The sequence below is a fragment of the Rhodnius prolixus genome, unplaced genomic scaffold, assembly GCF_049639745.1.
Source record: "Rhodnius prolixus isolate KJV_2025 unplaced genomic scaffold, Rpr scaffold_13, whole genome shotgun sequence".
In the NCBI taxonomy this organism is placed as follows: Eukaryota; Metazoa; Arthropoda; class Insecta; order Hemiptera; family Reduviidae; genus Rhodnius; species Rhodnius prolixus.
In genome coordinates this window covers 4237684-4256750 of record NW_027411583.1, presented here as the reverse complement: position 1 = coordinate 4256750, position 19067 = coordinate 4237684, and the positions used below count along the sequence as shown (strand labels likewise).

General features: G+C 31.2%; 3 protein-coding genes across 3 annotated transcripts in view; 1 reads left to right on the top strand and 2 right to left on the bottom strand.

The window, feature by feature from the left end:
- Positions 1-698: 698 nt before the first annotated feature.
- LOC141447705 (uncharacterized) lies at positions 699-9005 on the bottom strand. Its single transcript, XM_074115456.1, has 6 exons — positions 8575-9005; positions 7719-7873; positions 7538-7636; positions 5706-5733; positions 5349-5456; positions 699-1571 (listed from the first exon to the last, which is right to left on the bottom strand). The coding sequence occupies exons 1-6, from the start codon at positions 8891-8893 to the stop codon at positions 1186-1188; spliced, it is 1095 nt and encodes a 364-aa protein (XP_073971557.1). The 5' UTR covers positions 8894-9005; the 3' UTR covers positions 699-1185.
- A 2678-nt stretch (positions 9006-11683) lies between these two features.
- LOC141447706 (uncharacterized) overlaps positions 11684-19067 on the bottom strand; it is a 14080-nt gene continuing 6696 nt past the window's right edge. The window contains exons 4-5 of the mRNA XM_074115457.1: positions 17044-17243; positions 11684-16085 (exon numbers count right to left, since the gene is read on the bottom strand). Of these exons, the coding sequence (XP_073971558.1) occupies positions 15541-16085; positions 17044-17243 (745 nt within the window). The 3' untranslated portion in view covers positions 11684-15540. The remainder of the gene's footprint in view (positions 16086-17043; positions 17244-19067) is intronic.
- Bcs1 (mitochondrial chaperone BCS1) overlaps positions 15953-19067 on the top strand; it is a 26115-nt gene continuing 23000 nt past the window's right edge. The window contains exon 1 of the mRNA XM_074115439.1: positions 15953-16075. The gene's annotated coding sequence lies outside the window, so the exon portion shown is untranslated. The remainder of the gene's footprint in view (positions 16076-19067) is intronic.

The following is a 19067-nucleotide window of genomic DNA, read 5'->3' as shown; positions in this document are numbered from 1 at the left end:
AGCTAATTCAGCAAATGTGAAATGAAATTACAGTTAAGGAAAGTATTGTTATAAAAACAAATTATGTCATTATTATTTTTCCAATAAAGAAATTGAGTTGAATCTTGAAAAAAAGATGACATAACAATAGGAGGCAGGCGTTAAGGTGCCTTTGATTTAAAGCAAGCAACCATTAAAATAAAGTACCAAAGTCGTTGCCCTCTTTGTCAAGACTTTTTTCAAATTTTTAATCTGCGGATCTTGACTCCTGTAAAAGCCAGAAGCTCTATGTCCCTAAATATTCCCAGTTCCTCCTGCAGTATGGGCCAGCATTGGTCACAATACTGACTAAAGGACGTCCTTAAGTCGAGTTTTCAACTATAACTTCTCCTGAATATATAAGTCTGCTTCTTACACATCTCTTACCTACAAATTACAACAAAGGCCTTCTTCAACAAATTTCTTTTTTAAAACTGTACGGTAGGACAGTTGTATAAGGGTTGTATTTTTAAGAGCCACAGACGATTTTTTTATAAAGCGTAATTTAACTTCACAAGTTATGTGAAATCTCAGCAGTTAACAATTATTTAACTTTTGTATTAAATTATCTAAAGCGAGCTCTGAACATTTTGTAACTAGAAAAAGAATTCTTTAAAAAACTGCTGAAGTTCTGCACTTCCAAAACAAAGTTTGGGAAAAAATAAATAATTCAATTATACTGAATCATAATATAAAAAATATATTTTTACAAGAACAGTCTTCAATAATGCAAGTAAAAATTAGAATAAACATAAATGTCCAAAATGTTAACATTTTTTCCTTTAATAACACGAAAATAATTCAAATTTAAATTGTAATTTTGTATTTTTTTTTAAAATACCTAATAAACAATATAGGAATAATGTTTAATTAACTTTGTAGTGTATAAGCATATATGTATTTTTTAGAAATCTAAGGGCTCTAAGCTATTATAAAATACATTAAACACTTTCCGATATGATTTAATATACGAAATAATTCATGCTTCAAAATTATTTTTCGATTAAATGAAACACACGTCATTCGAATAATCACATTTAATTACATTAAATGACTTCTTTCTTTATTTTTTTAATCAACATCAAATGGAATAGTCTTTTTTTTTATTTTATTTTGATCAACTAGGATATAAATGGCAACGTAAAAAATATGTATTATTTCCCCACCTTATTGTCGGTTTTTATTTTTTTTCACACTTCTCAACGAATATCCATGATTCCTTTTTTTCGGTGATTTTTTCTTATTCCATTGTTCATGAAGTTTCATAGCGATTTCCAAATCCTCCTTTTCTTGTAATATTCTACGCTGAATCACTTCTTGATCTTTAATAATTTCTTGAGGAATTGTAGATAAATTGGTCATTTTTCCTGTCCCTTCATCTTTTAATTTACGAAAACTTTCTTGTGATATTGGTTTTGTTCTTAGAAAATTATTTGAACTAATAATTAATGATGTTTTATTTAAAACTGTTGGAGGATGAAAATTTCTTTTATTATCCGAAGATGTTGCTAAATTGACTGGTTTTAATATTTTTGTGTCTCGTAATTCACCATCTGAAAAAAATAAACACATATTAAATGAAATACACTGAATTTTTTTCTAATTTAGCATTTCTGTGAAACATACTGCAGTATAAAGTTCTTCTGTGTGACCGATGTTTCTGCAGTAACTATCTAGCCAGGATACTATTAGATTTTTATTATTAAAATGAAATTGACCGTGCTACCAACTTTTTAATGTATCACCAATTCTTTCTTAAAGTTTGCATAAAAAAAAGTACGGTAAACGATTTGTGGGTAAATTTAAAGAAAAACTGTTTTTTGAAGGAGCCCAGTATAAGAAGTAAAATACAAAAAATGTAAAATCGTGGGCAACGGATTACTCGGACCACACGGTTTTTGTTTCAGAAATTCGTGACTATCTTATTTCTTTAAAATGAAAAACGACTACGTTGAAAGAGAGGCCTCTGGAATACCGGGCGTATTATCGAAGCAAGTATCGTTCCCCAGTTATCATGGACATATCATGGGTTGATATTTGATCTCTACAGAAAGATTTCGAGTGATGTAGGGGAGGTTTCTCTCTTGGGGGAAAGGTGTTAAGGCTATATAACGATATGTTCACCCCAATCTGCCGGCTTCTCTCTCTTCCTGGGAATTCCCAAGAAAACCTGGGTGGTAACTAGGTGTTGGATCGGGATTCATCCTTCCTAGAGGAATTGTGAGTCTGGGCAGTCTAGGGAGTCTGGGCGGTTAGGTGTATAAAAAACTTGAGGCACTTACAACCACCTACTTGGGGAGATAATTTTTGAACATCTTCCAAAATGTGTTAGAGCAGAATACACCCTCTTAGCTAAAATCCTCTCAGGGGAATTTTTTCCAGAATATTTTCAATGAGTGGGCGAGGTAATTTGGTTCCTCATGATCTACTTCCCTTCTGATTCTTCCTTAACTGACCTTCGTCTACCTCATAATCATAAAAGGAGAGGAAAGTGTTTCACATTAAAATCTTTCCAATTTCATAATATTACAAATGGTGCTTCTTTGATCAAGAGTAGTCTAAACTATAACCAAATCCTGATGCCCTATTGGATGATCTTATCTCAAGCGGCTTTGGCGAAAATGAAGGGTAAATAAACCCATCCAATGAACATGTAAATTAACTAAACGAATAAATGAATTCGCAAATTAATGAATAATACATAAATAATGTATTGAATGAATTTATAAATTAATGAATAGTAATTAATCACAACCATAAATTATGAATGAATGGATTTTATAGTGACTATCCTCCCAAAGCCTGGAAAAGATCACTCTCTACCCAGTAGTTATCGACCAATCTCTTTATTACCCTGCCTTAGTAGAGTCGTTGAGCGTGTTGTACTAAAGAGACTAAATGCATTTATTGAAAGTAATGATTTACTATCTCAAGTGCAATTTGGATTTAGATCATTTCACTCCACTACTGCACAGCTAGCAAGAGTCACGGACATCATTGCGGACGGATTTAATGTAAACAAGCACACAGGAATGGCATTGATCGATGTTGAGAAGGCTTTCGATTGTGTTTGGCATGATGGCCGAATCTACAAGATGATCCAGAATGGCTTCCCTAAATACTTAATTTATTTTGTCAAAAGCTATTTGACTAGCAGAAAATTCTGCGTAGCAGTTGATGATGCTACTTCTAACCTCAGGCCAATCTTAGCAGGTGTGCCGCAAGGTTCGGTCCTTGGACCAACTCTCTTTAACATTTTTATTAACGATTTAGCGAAAATTAAACTTAAAGCCAGTAGTGCGCTGTTTGCCGATGACTCTTCCTTTTTCATATCCTCCTTCAGAATTGACACTATAGCCAATCATTTATCAATAGCTCTTGCTAAAAGTTTCAAATACTTTAAAAAGTGGAGAATCAAACCTAACCACACTAAAACAGAGCTGATTCTATTCTCTCGAAGAAGACCCACAATCAACCATACTGCTACAGTAAATAGAGTCTCTCTACCATGGCAAAAAGAAGTTAAATACTTAGGATTAACTTTAGACTCAAAACTAACGTACACAAAGCATGTGAATAATGTGTGTAATAAGGCGCTAGGCGTTATGTGCAGTCTGTTCTCCTTGCTTAATAGACACTCATCCTTGGACTTCCAAAATAAAAAATTAATATACTACCTCTATATTCGACCTATACTCCTGTATGCAGCCCCTGTCTGGTCTCAAACTTGCATAACCAATTACAATAAAATACAGAGAGTGCAAAATAAATGCCTGAGATTGATTGGTTCATTTCCCAGATGGACGCCCATAGACTACATGTATGCAGTAATTGACGTTCCTAGCACCTCCACTACTGTTTACTGTCTCTTACAAAAATTCGTCTCCACTTGTTACAATAGTCCGTACCCTCACATAGTAGCCATTGTTAATTACAATATAAACTCTCTTAGCTATAAAAAATGTAAATATAAACGCTTGAAGCATGTTTTGTAACTACCTGTATATCAAGCTTAGGTTTTTTTTAAAAAATTTCCTTAATATGTAAATATGTTTCTCTTAATCTGAACTTGATATAATTTGATGGGTGTATATAGGCGCTAAGCTTGAAACCTCAATTTCAAATTTGTGTACATATGTAAAGTTTTGTAAATAAATATTATTATTACTATTATTATTATGGACTTTATAATGGGCTACTTTAACTGTAAAAATTTACTGAATGGTATAAACGCAATCTCATTAAAATTTCTCGTTCACACACTATTATCACTCCTTTGCATACGCTCACTAAACCAAGATAAACAGGACCAAATTCGCATTTTAGGAAGGGTGAAAACTTACATTTTAGTTATTTTAAGGTTTTACTTCCTCAAAATATTTGATTATTAAACTTCTAACTAAGCTTCCAAGAAGAAAGAAAATCAATACACCGGAAATGCAATCTTAAAGAAAGGCTTTTCCTGTAATTTACCATGATTTGCCAAGCGGACTCATTCGAAGCTGATCTAATGGCGCACTTAAGCTTAAATGTCTCTTTGGCTTGTATTTTTTCTTAATTAATAGTTTGGTTCAGAGGGAATGTGTCACATTCTATCAACATTATTATTAAATTGATCTTTTTTGTTATGGAATTCTAAGTTACAAGAAAATTCCATTATATTCGTAAATTATGGTAAGAAAAAGTCACGTGAGTGTCCATACGAGATTCTTTTCATGAGAAAGTGAAGTGAAACTGTCGAATATTGGCGAAAACTATTCGAAAACAATTTTAACTTATGAAAAATTTATTGAAAATTGAGAATGATTTTTTTCGAATTCGTTAGCATTATTTCTCGTTATCTACTTAGGATCTTATATTACTAAAATAACAAAAAAAAAAAGTTAATAAAATATGAGAAAATAATACAAGATTTAAAAAAATATGTGTAAGGTGTTACAGCTCCATTGATAATATGCTTTGAACAGCCTTGACTCGCTATCATTGGAAGGACTATCTTACAATCGTATTTAACCATGTTGGTGACTCACTAGACTTATATAGGACCGTCCTGTACTAACATTTAACCACGCTGTTGACTCTCTAGACTTATATTAAAATTAAATTTTGATTTAATTCAATTGGAATTTTATTGACTAAATTTTTGCCCTCCCTGTATTTAGGGAGAAGTGAAACTTCTATTTTTTAAAGAATCTTGGCGGCTATGGCGTCCAGCTAACTTTCACATTTTCAGTACAACTCCAACACTCACACAATCCTCTTCAGTTTTAGTTTTCAGTAGATTTAATCTGTTATCATTATTTCATTCTCTTAAATATTCATATTCTTACTTGGCAGAAGTTTAGGAGGCGTTTTTGGCATCACACATATAGGTGTAAAATGTCTACACTCAACAGATATTGAATCTCTTCCATTAGCCATGTGAAAACTCTCCTCACCTGCAAAAAAAATGTGAATCAGATATAGAATATGTAACTTTACTACAATTTATCGATGAAAAATATAACTACTTAAAATTTAAAACATGAAGTTATTCTATTGGAATAACATCCTGTATTATAGCATTGCGTGTATACAAAAAAAAAAAAAATCAATTGTAAGAAGCGTGTTATTCCCTCTCCCTCATACATATTTCAAAAGCAATAAAAGTAAATAAACTTCATGAAAAAAACAAACAAAATTCTTACTTGCTGAAGAAGTAGATGAATCGTTAGCCTATAAACAAAATACAAAATTGCAAGGTTATTATACATTTTGAATTAATTTTAATATCAGCATGCTTATCTTTTTTTTTTTGTATTTATACAAAGTTGCATGTTACAGAAAGAGTTAGCCTTTTACTATACTTTAAGAATACAAATACAAAAATAATTGAAATCAACAAACTCATACTGTAATTAAACATAACAAAATTGCTAGTGAATTTAAAACGAAAAAGGAAAATATCGCTCAATAATACATAATACTGTTCTCTTTTTTTGATCGTATTCGAAAGAAAACAAAGTAAGAGGTACCGCAGGGAAACATCAACCTATAATAAACGAAACCAAGGCAGTACAAAATCACAAATTATTCATTCGCATTACCGACCAAAATGATATATTGTAGTTCTAGCGAGCTCAGACTCGAAATTACTCTTGCAACAAAGCACAACGTAGTCTCATTGCTTAAGTAAAAGAGTTATACATATTAAATACTTGAACTTTGTTTTCAAGTACAAGTATGTTTTTTTAAGAAGCATTCGAAGGACTATTAACGTATTTGTTTGTATATAAATTGTAATGGGGGCATATAAAAAATATGTGTTCGAGAGATTCCTCACTTGCTTTGCATAATTTACAAGTTTCCGATAATTCTACGCTACAGCTTATCTTTTTTTGTGTAAATAGTACATTTTTTTTAGCAGAACTAATCCTGAGTTGACTGAACACCCTGACAACTTCAGAACTAATATTATAAAATAAGTAATAGTTCCCATATTTTCCGCGCAGAATTTCCTTATACAATGTACTATACTAGAAAGAATGCGCTCTCTCTAGGTCATTAGAAATAGATTTCTGCCTCCAACCACTTATCAACAGGTATAAGCTAACATCCTCGATATTTATAAATTAAAATAACCATAATAGAAACCGGCAAAAGTGTTTTACTTAAATCCACAAAACATTGAAACAAACAAAAGTGAATATAATTGGATGGATACGAAAAACTGTTCAAAAAAGATATAAAATAAAGCCAACTCCGTCGAAATTTGTAGAGATCTGTGGTGTACCTAAAGTAGCCGTTGAAGTTGGAATTTGGTCCGTCAAGAGTACTGATTTTTTAGTGATGAGTAAGAATTTCTCTGTTAAGTTAAAACAAGAAATACACTAGTACCTAGCCAGGCCCCCAGTTTTATGGTATGAAAATTAGCAGATAATGCATTATCAATTCTATTAACAATTATCTATCATTAACAATTCAATTCTAGACAGCAATTACATTTAGCACACACCATGCTGGGTCCAAAGAGAATGTAAAAGCAGACGAACTGGCATGGCACGGCCAAAACAAACCTTTAAAAAAAAAATGACAAAATTATAAAGCGAGCCTAGTACTGTGATCAAATCAGTTTTTTAAGTCCTGTGTTCGTGGCCTGTAATATTCCACAGGTCAAAGACTAGTTTAACTAGATACCAGAGATCCATCACTTATTAAGTTAATGGAAAATTTGCTTAACCTGGCACAACTGGCTCTAAGACAAACAGTGGCTCTGCTAAGAATGAGTGAATGAATGGCTTAGTTGAATTGCAAACCTGTTGGATACGATCTATAGTGGTCATTGACTGAGGAAGAAACACTACTTTCCATGTTCCCTGCCACTGCAATTGCAGGCAAAATGTCCTTAACACCACCGAAGGGAAAAGAAATTAAATTTACCAAAGTTCAGATGAAATAAAAAAAAAAACTTAGTGATTTCCGCAATGAGAGAAAAATTAATGAATGAATGGCACTTGAAGCGAAATAAGTTCCTAGTTACCTTTTCAGAAAGCATAAGACTCTTTATAAATGCAGCATCATTTTCTTCGATTTCCTTGCTTCTAAGTTTTCTATTTCTTTCCTCAGCTAAATCTTGTTCCTATAAATTAAGTAAATATAATTACTATTTTATTTATTTTAAGTTCTTTCTGCAACTATAAATTTATTTGTTTCTTTATCACCATTAGAATTTTTGCCAGTTTCTCACTGGCCTCTTGCTGGGCAATTCGAGTTTTTTCCTCTTCAAGTTTTAAATTGTTTAGCATTTGATCAAATTCCTCTTTAATACAACCTTTTACTGTAACAACACTTGGTCGGGGCTGAGAAGAAAATATTTCTGAAATAATTTAAACAAAAGTTATGTGAATTTGATGTTCCGCATTTTTATTGTCATTAGATGAGTTCAGAATTGATCAACTGACACCTTAGTATGCTTGGAAACTATTGGATAAAATGGTTCATTCATAAAAAATGTTTATTAAATACTACATATAAAATATTACACGAAGACAGTATTGTGTAAAGCTTTCAAGTAAAAGCAAAATTCATCAAGATTGCCGGTTAATTTTAAGAACACTATTGTTTCTGTTAAATATAGTTTTATTTGTAACTGCATACTTTTCAATGTTTCTACAAGTTATATGTAATTTGATTATGAAAAAACAAATAATAACAAGAACAGAAAAAAAAAGGAAAACAAAAACATCTCAATAGAAGTGCATAATGTCGTCATTTTAGTAGAAACACAAAGTTCTCCTTATTATAGTGGTGACATATAACCTATGTAAATCGATATAAAAAATATTGTTTGGCTAGATTTTTATTTACGAGTTTCTTTTTTCACAGAAAGCACTTTCGCATGAGATAACTGAGCTATACGAAACAATACTTACTAAGCTTCGGGCAGCAGACTCAATAACAAAACTAAAATGAAAATAAGAAGTATTCAACGAATTCTTTTCCAGGAGGGACAGTCATTGATTGATCTACAATTGAGCAGAAAAAACAATTTACAAAAATTAGAAATAAGTCACTTACTATCCTCTATTCCATCTTCTTCACCATTCTGTTTCATTCTTATTTCGTGAGGAAATTGACGTTGTATTTGGTCCCACAGCCCTTGGTTTACAAGTTTTTCGAGCCCCTTTGCATGCCGAATATAACTTCCAATTCTAAACCTACAAATCGGACAAGCCAAACTATTAGATTCTATAGTTCTTTCTAAGCACTGTAAACAAACAATATGCCGACAAGGCAGTGAAACAGGTTCTATATAAATTCCTCTGCAAATAGAGCATAAGACATCTTCAAATTTCAATTTTTTCATTCGCAAACACAGGTTCAACAAAGATGACATAAATTCAATAATTGCTAGATTCGTCAACGTAAAGTACACAACTTTAGTTATGAAGTGTACAGCTCTTGTACTATAATCAGTTGTCTCGTAATATCAGCTGTTCTTTTTTATATTGGCGGGTTAATTTCTTCAACAAGAGAGTTCTTGTGTTATACCGCTGCCGACAAAATCAACTCGTACTAATACAGTTGATAATGATTCTGTATTGCAAATAATTATGCCATTATTTAAGCTAGATTTTTAAAGGGAATGAAAGATTTATTTTTGTTATAATATTAGAACTTCTTAGTTTTAAAAGAAAATGGTATTCTTCTTTAATTTTAAACTATCGATTTCTCATGTTCGAGTTTTCAAGAGATAAACCATTTTAATTTGATTGGGTACCAGGTTTAAGGTATTCTATTTGGTTTAAAATAATTCTGTGTTACTTAAATTGTAGATTTAACTTTCTGTTATCACAGCTATAAGATATTTAATTTTAAGATTCGGTTGATTTGAATAATTTTTAATGCAATTTATATGTTACCTGACTACTATGATATGACTAGGTAAGTTTCTTACTTTGACTTTTCCTACTCCTGTAAATATTTTAATCTAACATTATATTGTTTCAGGCACTGAGAAAAAATAAAATAAAATATTACTATTCTTCAAGGAATATAATGTTAGAGTGTAATTATTTTAATCTAACATAAGATTCATTGAAGAATATTATTTCATTTTTCCTTTCTCAGCGCTGAAACTATTTCGAAAATAATGCAAGTTATTTAACTAAAAAGTGGGCAAACGGGTGGAATGGCATGGATACAAAACTTTAGGTATATATGACCAAATCTAAACGAATAAGATACTAAGACATTCTCTCTTAAAAATAATAATCCTGGTAAGAATTGCAATAGGGCACACCAGGATCACCACCTTACTGGTGAAAACGGTTTGTACAGATAGCAATTTATCTGTAATAGTCCGTTATTTTTTGGAAAATGCAATGTGCTATTAGAAAGGAAGAAAAAGTTTAATATTGAAGGCCCAATTGGGGATATCCTCAAAGGTAACGATGACAAAATCAATATGAGAAAAATTATCAAGTATTAAAGAGAAATTAAAATATTGCATATTTGAAATCTCCAGCTTCACCAATCTAGTTGAGCAAGATGTTGTTGTTGGATGTGTGATTAGGTGAATAGGGGCGATTTCACCGGTGATAGTTTATTGGTAAGTGTTAACAATAATTAGTTGAGACGCTAGTACTGAATTAAAAGGATAATTGCCTTGGCTTCTGATGCGCTATACAAAAAAATTAAAGCTAATCTACCGTATCGAATATTTTAATTTATTTGATATTAGGCAATGCATGTACCAGTATATGGGCTTATTTTTGTGTGGCTCCGTCTAATACCGATGTCCATGGTTATGCCTCATATCACTCCACACCATTGAAGTGACAACTTATGCCTGAATAGGTTAAAGTTCTTTAAAGAAATTTAGGTTAATATGTATATATAAAATTTCTTCTTTTTTTCAAAATAGATCTATTGAACTCGACACTCTATAGAAAGAGAAGTATGGCGTCCCTTTTGTGAATCCCCGATACTGCATGTATCAGAATAATAAGTGAATATAAGCTGTAATGTTTAGAAGACGCCAAAGGGTTTCACTTTTTCTTTTCCAGAAAATGACGATTTTAGTGAATGACGGTCTGGAGATGCTCTAATAATCTCGTTTGCTTTAACAGAATAATTTTATACAGTCGTCTTGTTTAATGTTTAGAATTATTTTTGTTACAAATTTAAATTTTCAAAAAATATTAAATACGTCAACTGCGGTAGGATAAAGTGTAAGTTTTCACACTAGATTGTTATTTTCTCTAATTTGATACTGCCATCATGCCCAATTACAGACTACGTTTTCACAGGAAAATATCAGTTTTTGCTCTCCTGAAAAACTTTGAGGGTTCCTAAAAAAACTGAATTCTTCAATATTGGGAACATCTTCAATGGTAGGAGAAGATTTATAGAGATTCGGCTTAAGTTGGTCATAATTTCTTTAATGTTCAAGGGTTTTATCTAGTATATTTTAAATTTCTATATTTTAATTGATAGTTGAAGATATCTGTAGCGTTTTCTAATTAGGCAATTTAGTTTTTACATTGCGTCCCATAAATGATTCGTTTTCTTCTTTTATTATTGTTAATATACCAAGGAGTGAAAGAAGAGAATGGGCGAAGGAATGCAAAAAGAGCAGGGCACAAGGAGTAAAAGTATGAAGTGTGAATGAAGAGTATGGATGATGAAGTAAAAAAAGTATGGATCTATGATTACGAAGGAGTAGTTGGACAGAAGCCGTTTTATGATATACATACTTTAAGAATTGTGAAGCTTAGAAGACAAGGACTTCATTATCTGTCCCCTGATACATTATAATACATTCAAATTGAACTTATATAAGTGTATTTCTTACTATCCAAGTCCCACAGTTCGGGAAGGGATCTGCACGTTTAAATATATAAATGGTGGCTGTCAATAATTTCGCGGCTTTCACAAAAATTTTTATGCAACTAAGGAAACTGAACGAACCGGTTTTAACAAGTATTTACTGTTGTACCAAATTTGGAGTTTATGATAAACATTTGCGTAAAAAAAAAACAAAAAAATCCAAAAACAATCCTTTACATGAACAACCTAGTAAATAATAAAACAGTAAAAGTAAGCTGGAAGGACTGAAAGTGGGTAGAATGTAAGAAGGTTAACTTTATTAACCAAAGGAAAATAAAATAAAAGAAAAATACGCAAATTTCAAACATATTCATTAATAATAAAAATGAATTTATAAAAACTTAGTTTCTTTTGAAACTATTATTTTATGGACTTATAAATAAATGTAGTATTTTTTTAATATATTTTTTTTTGTTTATTCAAAAATTTTATAACAATTGGTAAAAGGCACTAGGAATGCTCAGGCATTAAATTTTCTTTAAATTTGTCTTGCCTAAATTATATAATTAATTCAAATTAATTTATAATACAAAGCTTAGTATTTAAGAAATTATTTGTAATATATCTACAAAAGTTAACTCAAGTTTTTAATTTTTAAATCTAAATTCAAGACTTTTTTTCAATATATATTTTACATAGTTCGAAAAGTGTTGAACATTTGGAAGTGGTTTTTCATAAGCTAACTATAGAATATTATTTGGGAAGAATTTGTTCAACCAAACTGCTAACATCGAATTTTTTTTTTAATAATACAATTAATGCTATGAGGAAAAGTCAATTATTTATTTATCCGCTAGAGGAAATTTCTCAAATATTTAATTTTAAAAAAAAGTCAGTAACTTAACAAAATATTTCGTTCAAAATCTATTTTGTCATAGTTTTTCACCCTTTTGTCCCTACATTTGTTGGCGTATAAGAAAATTGTTGTAACCACATAGCGATTGACAATTTTCAAAAAATGCAATTTGATGAGAAGGATCCTCATAAACAGGTGGAGCTATTTCGTGAAGCTAAATTGTGAGCAATGTGATTTGATTTTTGAGGAGATTCATTTTAATAGTTTATCCATCAAATCTGCCGCTGGCTTAACTCCTATATAAATATTTAAATAAATATATGGCCCCGATATTTAATTTAGCGTTATTTCTCGAATTTAAGGCAACAAAAATTAAAAGGATATAACTCAGCAAATCAGCGAATTTATCAACTACAGTGTGTTCCTCTTGGAACTGGAAACCATCATTTCCATCGCTGTATACTGAATTTAAAACTACACACTACGTATTTTTCATATCCATAACTACAATCATAACCATAATCTACAATTGTGGGTATAACACAATGGATAATCGTCACTGCAGCTGTGATAATTAGAAAAGATAGCGGAATAATTTTTCAACTATTCTTTGCCAATAGACACTTACTTTAATATCTTATTAAGCGAATAATAATTGTATTAACCTCTTCAATATTTATTTATTGCACTTTGATGACCTGCAATATTAAGAATAGATAATAATTGGCACACGTTTTATTATGTAATCAAGAAGAAAAATTTGAAAAAATACACAAAGTTTAATGCAAAAATTTGAATTACGTCATTACGAAATTATCATTCACTTGGATACTATTCATGAAACTGAATTCGAGACTTCAAAATCGCGGACTTTTTTTGGTTTTCAGTCAAACAGTTAAAACATTTGCATTAATTTGGCTAAAGTGGAACCTATAAAATATTAACATTCTTATTAAAGTAGCAAACGAATAATATTTTAACACAATCATTGTCGAACAATATTACTACAATTATAATTAAATTTTAAAACTGTTATTTACAAAGATTATTGGCAAAACCAAAATTAAAAAATATTTTACACGTTCTTTTAACAGATTTTTTTTTTCATTTTAACTAAATATTTATTTACATCCTAAAACTTTTTAGCAAATGTATCTATCACAATTAAAATTACTGGGATAAACGGAAAAATCCTTAAAAATGTTTAATAATCTTGATAAAAGTACATCAAGAAAGCCTTAAACTGAATTTTCAGATTTTATTTAATCAACATTTTTTGGAATTTAAATTTATAGAAAATTATAGAATAAAAATTTAAAGAATGGTTTATAAATTGTCCATTATATTATTATTATTATTATTTAATGTGAAAGTGAATCACAAAATCTTTTAATAATAAACTGGTCGCTGGTCTGTAACTGTTAAGCGATAAATCAGACAAAGAGAAGGATTGACAATCTCTGGATCCATCACTACTTCAAAATTTCAATTTAAGTTTACATACATCTAATCTTATTATTATTGTGCAGGCTTTATTAGATTGGAAAAAATAATTTAATATTGGAATGTAACAAGTAGAGTATTGATTTCTCGGATCCCTAGGAACATCTCAGAAATCTACATTCTCGAAAGAAATCTTCAAATGAAAGTTAATATAGTTAATAATATTACAGCTGCAAAGTCTACGGCGAGTCGCAGAAGCATTGAGGAGCTTAGCCCCTAAGTCATTGCCATTTCCTGGTCGGAGCTTTCCCAGTACATCGCCGGCTAAGAACAGTTTCTTACAGACGATAATATCAACCATCGAACAGTAATCTTTAGAAGTGCTGAAAAAATAAGGTGAGCAGTATTTTTCTTTTGTTTCTGTTTTCAAAGTAATTTTGTTATAATTAGGTTTTTTAGCCTAATTTCCTCAAATAAAAGCGAGATCCTTATTGCTTCTCTCCAACCCTGCATGGCCTCATTAAGAATGTCAACAAAGCTCAGCGGCCTCCCTTTTTTCCTTCTTTTGGCATTTCTTTAAACATTTTCTGGGACGATCTCTGGCCAACCATCCTTCTGATGTACCATTGTTCCCTACTTTCGTCCCCAATAAATCCTCTCTCCATCGTTTTTCTAATTTTCTCGTTACTGTTTTGTAGATGAGACTTTACGCCTAACGTTGCAAGTCTTCTATTTTCTCTGCCTTCCACTTGTTTTGCTCATTGATACCTAAGTCCAATTTTTGCATCCATATAATATAATGTTTTGCATTATGGATTTTAAATACGTATTCTATTTCTTTTTATGATGCTGTTCTAGGATCCTCACTTATTTCGCAATTCAAAGAGTGGTTCAGTACAATTGGTAGAACTGAGAGATTTACCTGTTTTTTTTCGTTCCACCATAATTTGGGAGTTATGTGTCTGTCTTCAAGGGCTCGATTTTTTTTTTTTAGGTTGATTGGTAATCCCCATTTCTTGCCTATTAATCATGAACACTGTGTCCTCGCTACAAAAAGGAATGGCGATCTGGACATCAGAAAATAATGGGAAGTAGGTTAGAAGTGCTGTCTAGTTAGAAACCCAATCTGCAACATCTTCGTATCCAATTCCAGAACCATAAGTTTGTGTTCATTTTAAACAGATTAAATCTGCAGAATTCACAAGCCTTCCAATTTGGACTTGTTAAGAGTTACCAAGGAGAAATGGTTTGTATCAAGAATCCATCGCTTAGTGAGCCATTCAATGTCTTTTTGCCTTGCGTAGCATTTTTCTTACCCTTGTTTAGTGAAATATATATGATCTGTGGTCGGTGATGATCTACCAGCTCAGAACCCACTATGTACTTCCGTTGATCTATATTCTCTTTCTAATTTCTTCTTAAGAACAGCTCCCAATATTTTTATTTCTAATAAATTATTAAAAAGAATCATAATATTCTTACTTTTCCAAGTAGATGTCCCTATTTGGTTTATACCTCAAACAAACTATTGTACTTTTGCCAATGTTTATCACGTAGTTTTATTATGCTCTTCTATAAATGTTTTGAAAAAATAAAATAAAATAAAATTAGACTATCTTGAATTTTAAGGAACAAACCTCATATGAGGTTTCCTCATATGATCTCATAAAGGAACAAATTACAATATCATATCGGTAAATAATTACATTGACTCTTTCTTCAAGGTCTAGTTAATACTCAAAATATTGTTTATATGTAAATCTATTCCATACTTTATTCAATTATTCGGCCCTGATACATGTTTTTTTTTGGTTCTGTTAATTTCTAGGATGGAATAAATCTGTTTCCGACAATACCATAATACTTGGATTAAAGTTTTATGTTTTTGAACAATAATTTTCTTCAAAAAGTTGTCAATTATTAAAGTTAATTGATGGTAATGGTACATATTCCCTTTGTTCATCTCTTGCTTCCTCTTTTACAGAAACAAAACAAAACCCTAAACCTTTTTCCTGTTGTTGTTGTTGTTGGTCTTCGTTTTGATGGTATTTCTCCTGGGCGACTTGTCCAGCTAGATCTGGCACATATTCAATCAGACTACCACCGGTCTCTTTATCAGGATTATACACTTGTTGGTCTTCCTCTAACGGTACATACTCAGGTCCTCGTACGTTCGCTCCCCCACCATACATATAACCATCATGTTGTGGTACCATATTTGTATAAACATTTGAATAAACTGGTGACGATGGATTTCCACCACCATAACTATTGTTCGTTGAATATGGACTTGAATTTAATAAATTTAAATGTGGTCCCATATCGTAGGAATAAGTGGCCCAAGCGTCAGCTGCTGTAGGGGTGCTGCCTTGTTGGCTTCCTGCTGCACCGCCAGAGGCTGCATATCCACTGAGAGTTGTGAATCCTGCAGCGCTGCTCAATGAAGAGGTAGGTGAACCTGTTTAAAAAAAAAAAAAATGAAAGCGCTAATAGCTTGTTCTGTATATTTATTAAAAGTGTATCAATACGACTTGAATCAAAATTGCAATCAAATATAAGTTATAGTAGCCTCAAAAAATCTCTATTGACCAAGAAACACTCATGGTGAATTGATTACTTTTCTGAACGCGAATGATGATTTCTTTTTCCCCTCTAAAATAAATGCTTCAGTGAAGGATCCTTTATCAACATTCAATTTCTCTCTTACTTCCAGAAAAAAACTTCTTTCATAAATCAATTAGCATTGGGATGGGAGATTGTGAACCTAACTAAATATCATTTTAAGTAACTTTTCTGGTGGTCTATAAATCGGTTTTAAGAAACAATTTTGATACTGAATCTGATTTTGTAAAACTTAACTGTAACTACACCATTTTCATACTTAAGTAATACAGAAATGTTGCAGTTTTTTAATAAAATAAGGAAGTTTAATCACTTAAAGTAATTTCTTTTGAATTTTAGGAACAATGTGACTAGGGGAAAAAGGAATTAGCTCAGTGCTTCGTGCTCTGCACTCTAAACTCAAATCCTAGGTTCGAGTTTAGAAGCCAGCCAGTTATACTTTTTCTATGAGTTTTTACAGTTCACTGTCTGATGGTGGGAACTGTTGTCTGTTACAAGAGAACCGATAGTACAGTAGCAAACGATCGGGTGTCTAAGAACTCAGATGTGGTAGCGTTATAACTTTAAAACGAAATAATGATAAAAGTAAATTTGATCGCAAAACAATATTTTTATTGTAAGTTCAATTTTATTTTGTGTGTTGACATTCAAAAAAACTAAATACACTTTTTGTTTTCAAGTGATGTGCAGGCTTGTCAGGAGTTAGAAAGCTTCAAGATTTTTGGATATATAATTTGAGTATAAAGATAAATCATTTCAAAAGGTAGAATGCTCTTTAAACAAAAAAAACTCACCAGTAGTGGGCAGATAGCCAGTTTTCCTTGGTGGCTCCCTTTTACGCCATTTCGCCCTCCTATTTTGAAACCATACTTGTACTCTGGATTCGCTTAGATTTAGTTTTAATGCTAATTCTTCTCGTGCAAATACATCAGGATATGGAGCACGTTCAAAGGCTCGTTCTAGTTCTTCTAACTGATAAGCAGTAAAAGTGGTCCTGTAATTAATAAATAAGAGGTTCAAATTTTATGAATATTGTTAAAGTTCGTTAGAAAGTTAATTATTTGTTCATGATGAAATATTTTTATTTATATTATTTATTTATTCTTAAAAGTCATTTCATTAGCCTTTAATTTATAGTTGGTGAAATTAGCAACTCTTCGTGGTATTTTTAAAAGTCGAAGTATTAGAATTTACCTTTTTAGTACGGCAGCTTGAACTACCATTTCTTAACAGCATTTCAAAGTAAAAGGATCAAATGGGGAGTTGCTTACTGACACCTTATGTTAAAAATTTTGAAATAGTTTGACACCTTTTTGAGTTCGAGAAAAATTAAAAGTTATTCAAATTATTAAACCGAATATTTTATATACATATATAAAATAGCTTCTGTCAACCCACGTAATAATGTGATAAACTATTTCATTTCGTTTCGATTGAAATGTGGAAGTACTGGGCAAATGCAGTCATAATAGATTTGTCAAAGGACATAATTCAATTTTGATTATTATAATTTTAATCGCACTTATTTAAAGATTTCCCATGAACTATCATCATTTTCCAATTGAAAAAAGCAAGATATCCTTTTGTTTTTCGTGAGACAGCCAACGATCGGTGCCTGGAGGCAGTGATACACCCCATTGCCAACTTTTACGCCACCGTCCTCGTATAGATAACTCGTACGTGATGATGAGGGCGTCTACCATGTGACGTGCGTTCGCCCACATATGCCAAATGGCGTTGTACTTAAATGTTTCCATAATTTGTTTTTTTTTTTTCTTTTTATTTGTTTTTTTCTAAGTAAATTACTTCCGATCAGATAATTTTACTTGGATATTTTTTTGATTTACTAAAATATTTTCGTAATTCAGTAGGAAGATTCTAGATTTCGTGGAATCAACGTAATCCGAATCAAAATTCTCGAAATGACTTTATTAATGTTATTTGAAGAAAATTAAATATTTAAAAGCCTTGAAAAATCTTTAATTGCAATTTTGGTAAACTGTGTATGAAAGAATTTGTAAGTTTCCACTCCCTCTGCGACTTTAAAATAAAAAATTTATTGATTCATCTAGGCACCAGACAGTTTAATTCATTGTCTAGTCTGATTGAGTGAATCATGCTACAGTAGTTTATGCTTACTAAAAGTGACACAATCCAATTTATTGACAGCGCCACTTTTGAGATTATATTTAATTTTTTACAAGATTTAACTGAGGTCAAGTAGATCAGTAATATGCATTTTTCGTTTTATTTTTTTTTATGGCTTTATTCATACATTTATGTATTAAAGAAATGAATTTTAACACTAGAAAAATGAAAACTCTCTGCCAGTAAGGTGCGTTTTTAGCAAATCCAGAGAAAATCTGTAGCAAAAACTCTACTTTCTCTTTCTACAATGTTTTTAATAAGTCGTTATCGTTTCTCACCAACTTGGAATTTTTAGAAAACTTTTAATTGTGCTTATTAGGCAAATACGTTCACTAGATAATTATAGGAGGTTTATGGTAGAACTTCGATTCCTGCAACTGTTCTTAATGTCTTCTAATGACGGAATCAGAATTAGGTTTCCCAGTTCTCATAAAATCTTTTAGCATTCTTCTTATTTTTTAAAAATACAATTTGCGTTTTTATCTAATTTTTATTGAATCTTAGAATTTGCATGGAAGTACAATAAAAACTCTTGTTTTAGTATTATAAAATTGGTACTGTCGTAGGAAGAAGTTAGTCACAACTATGATTGCGAAATACTCTTTTGCATACCAAGAACATACATACAAGGGTTACGTGTTGTGACCTGAAATAGATTGAGATGGGGTCG

What these genes read in the sequence shown, in the direction of transcription:
- LOC141447705 (XM_074115456.1), bottom strand. Translation starts at nt 8,893, where the DNA reads ATGTCATCTTTGTTGAACCTGTGTTTGCGAATGAAAAAATTGAAATTT. An exon ending in GTCTTATGCTTTCTGAAAAG is followed by an intron (nt 5,734 to 7,537) that starts GTAACTAGGAAC and finishes TTTTGTTTATAG; the next exon opens with GCTAACGATTCATCTACTTC. An exon ending in TTCATCTACTTCTTCAGCAA is followed by an intron (nt 5,457 to 5,705) that starts GTAAGAATTTTG and finishes TTTTTTTTGCAG; the next exon opens with GTGAGGAGAGTTTTCACATG.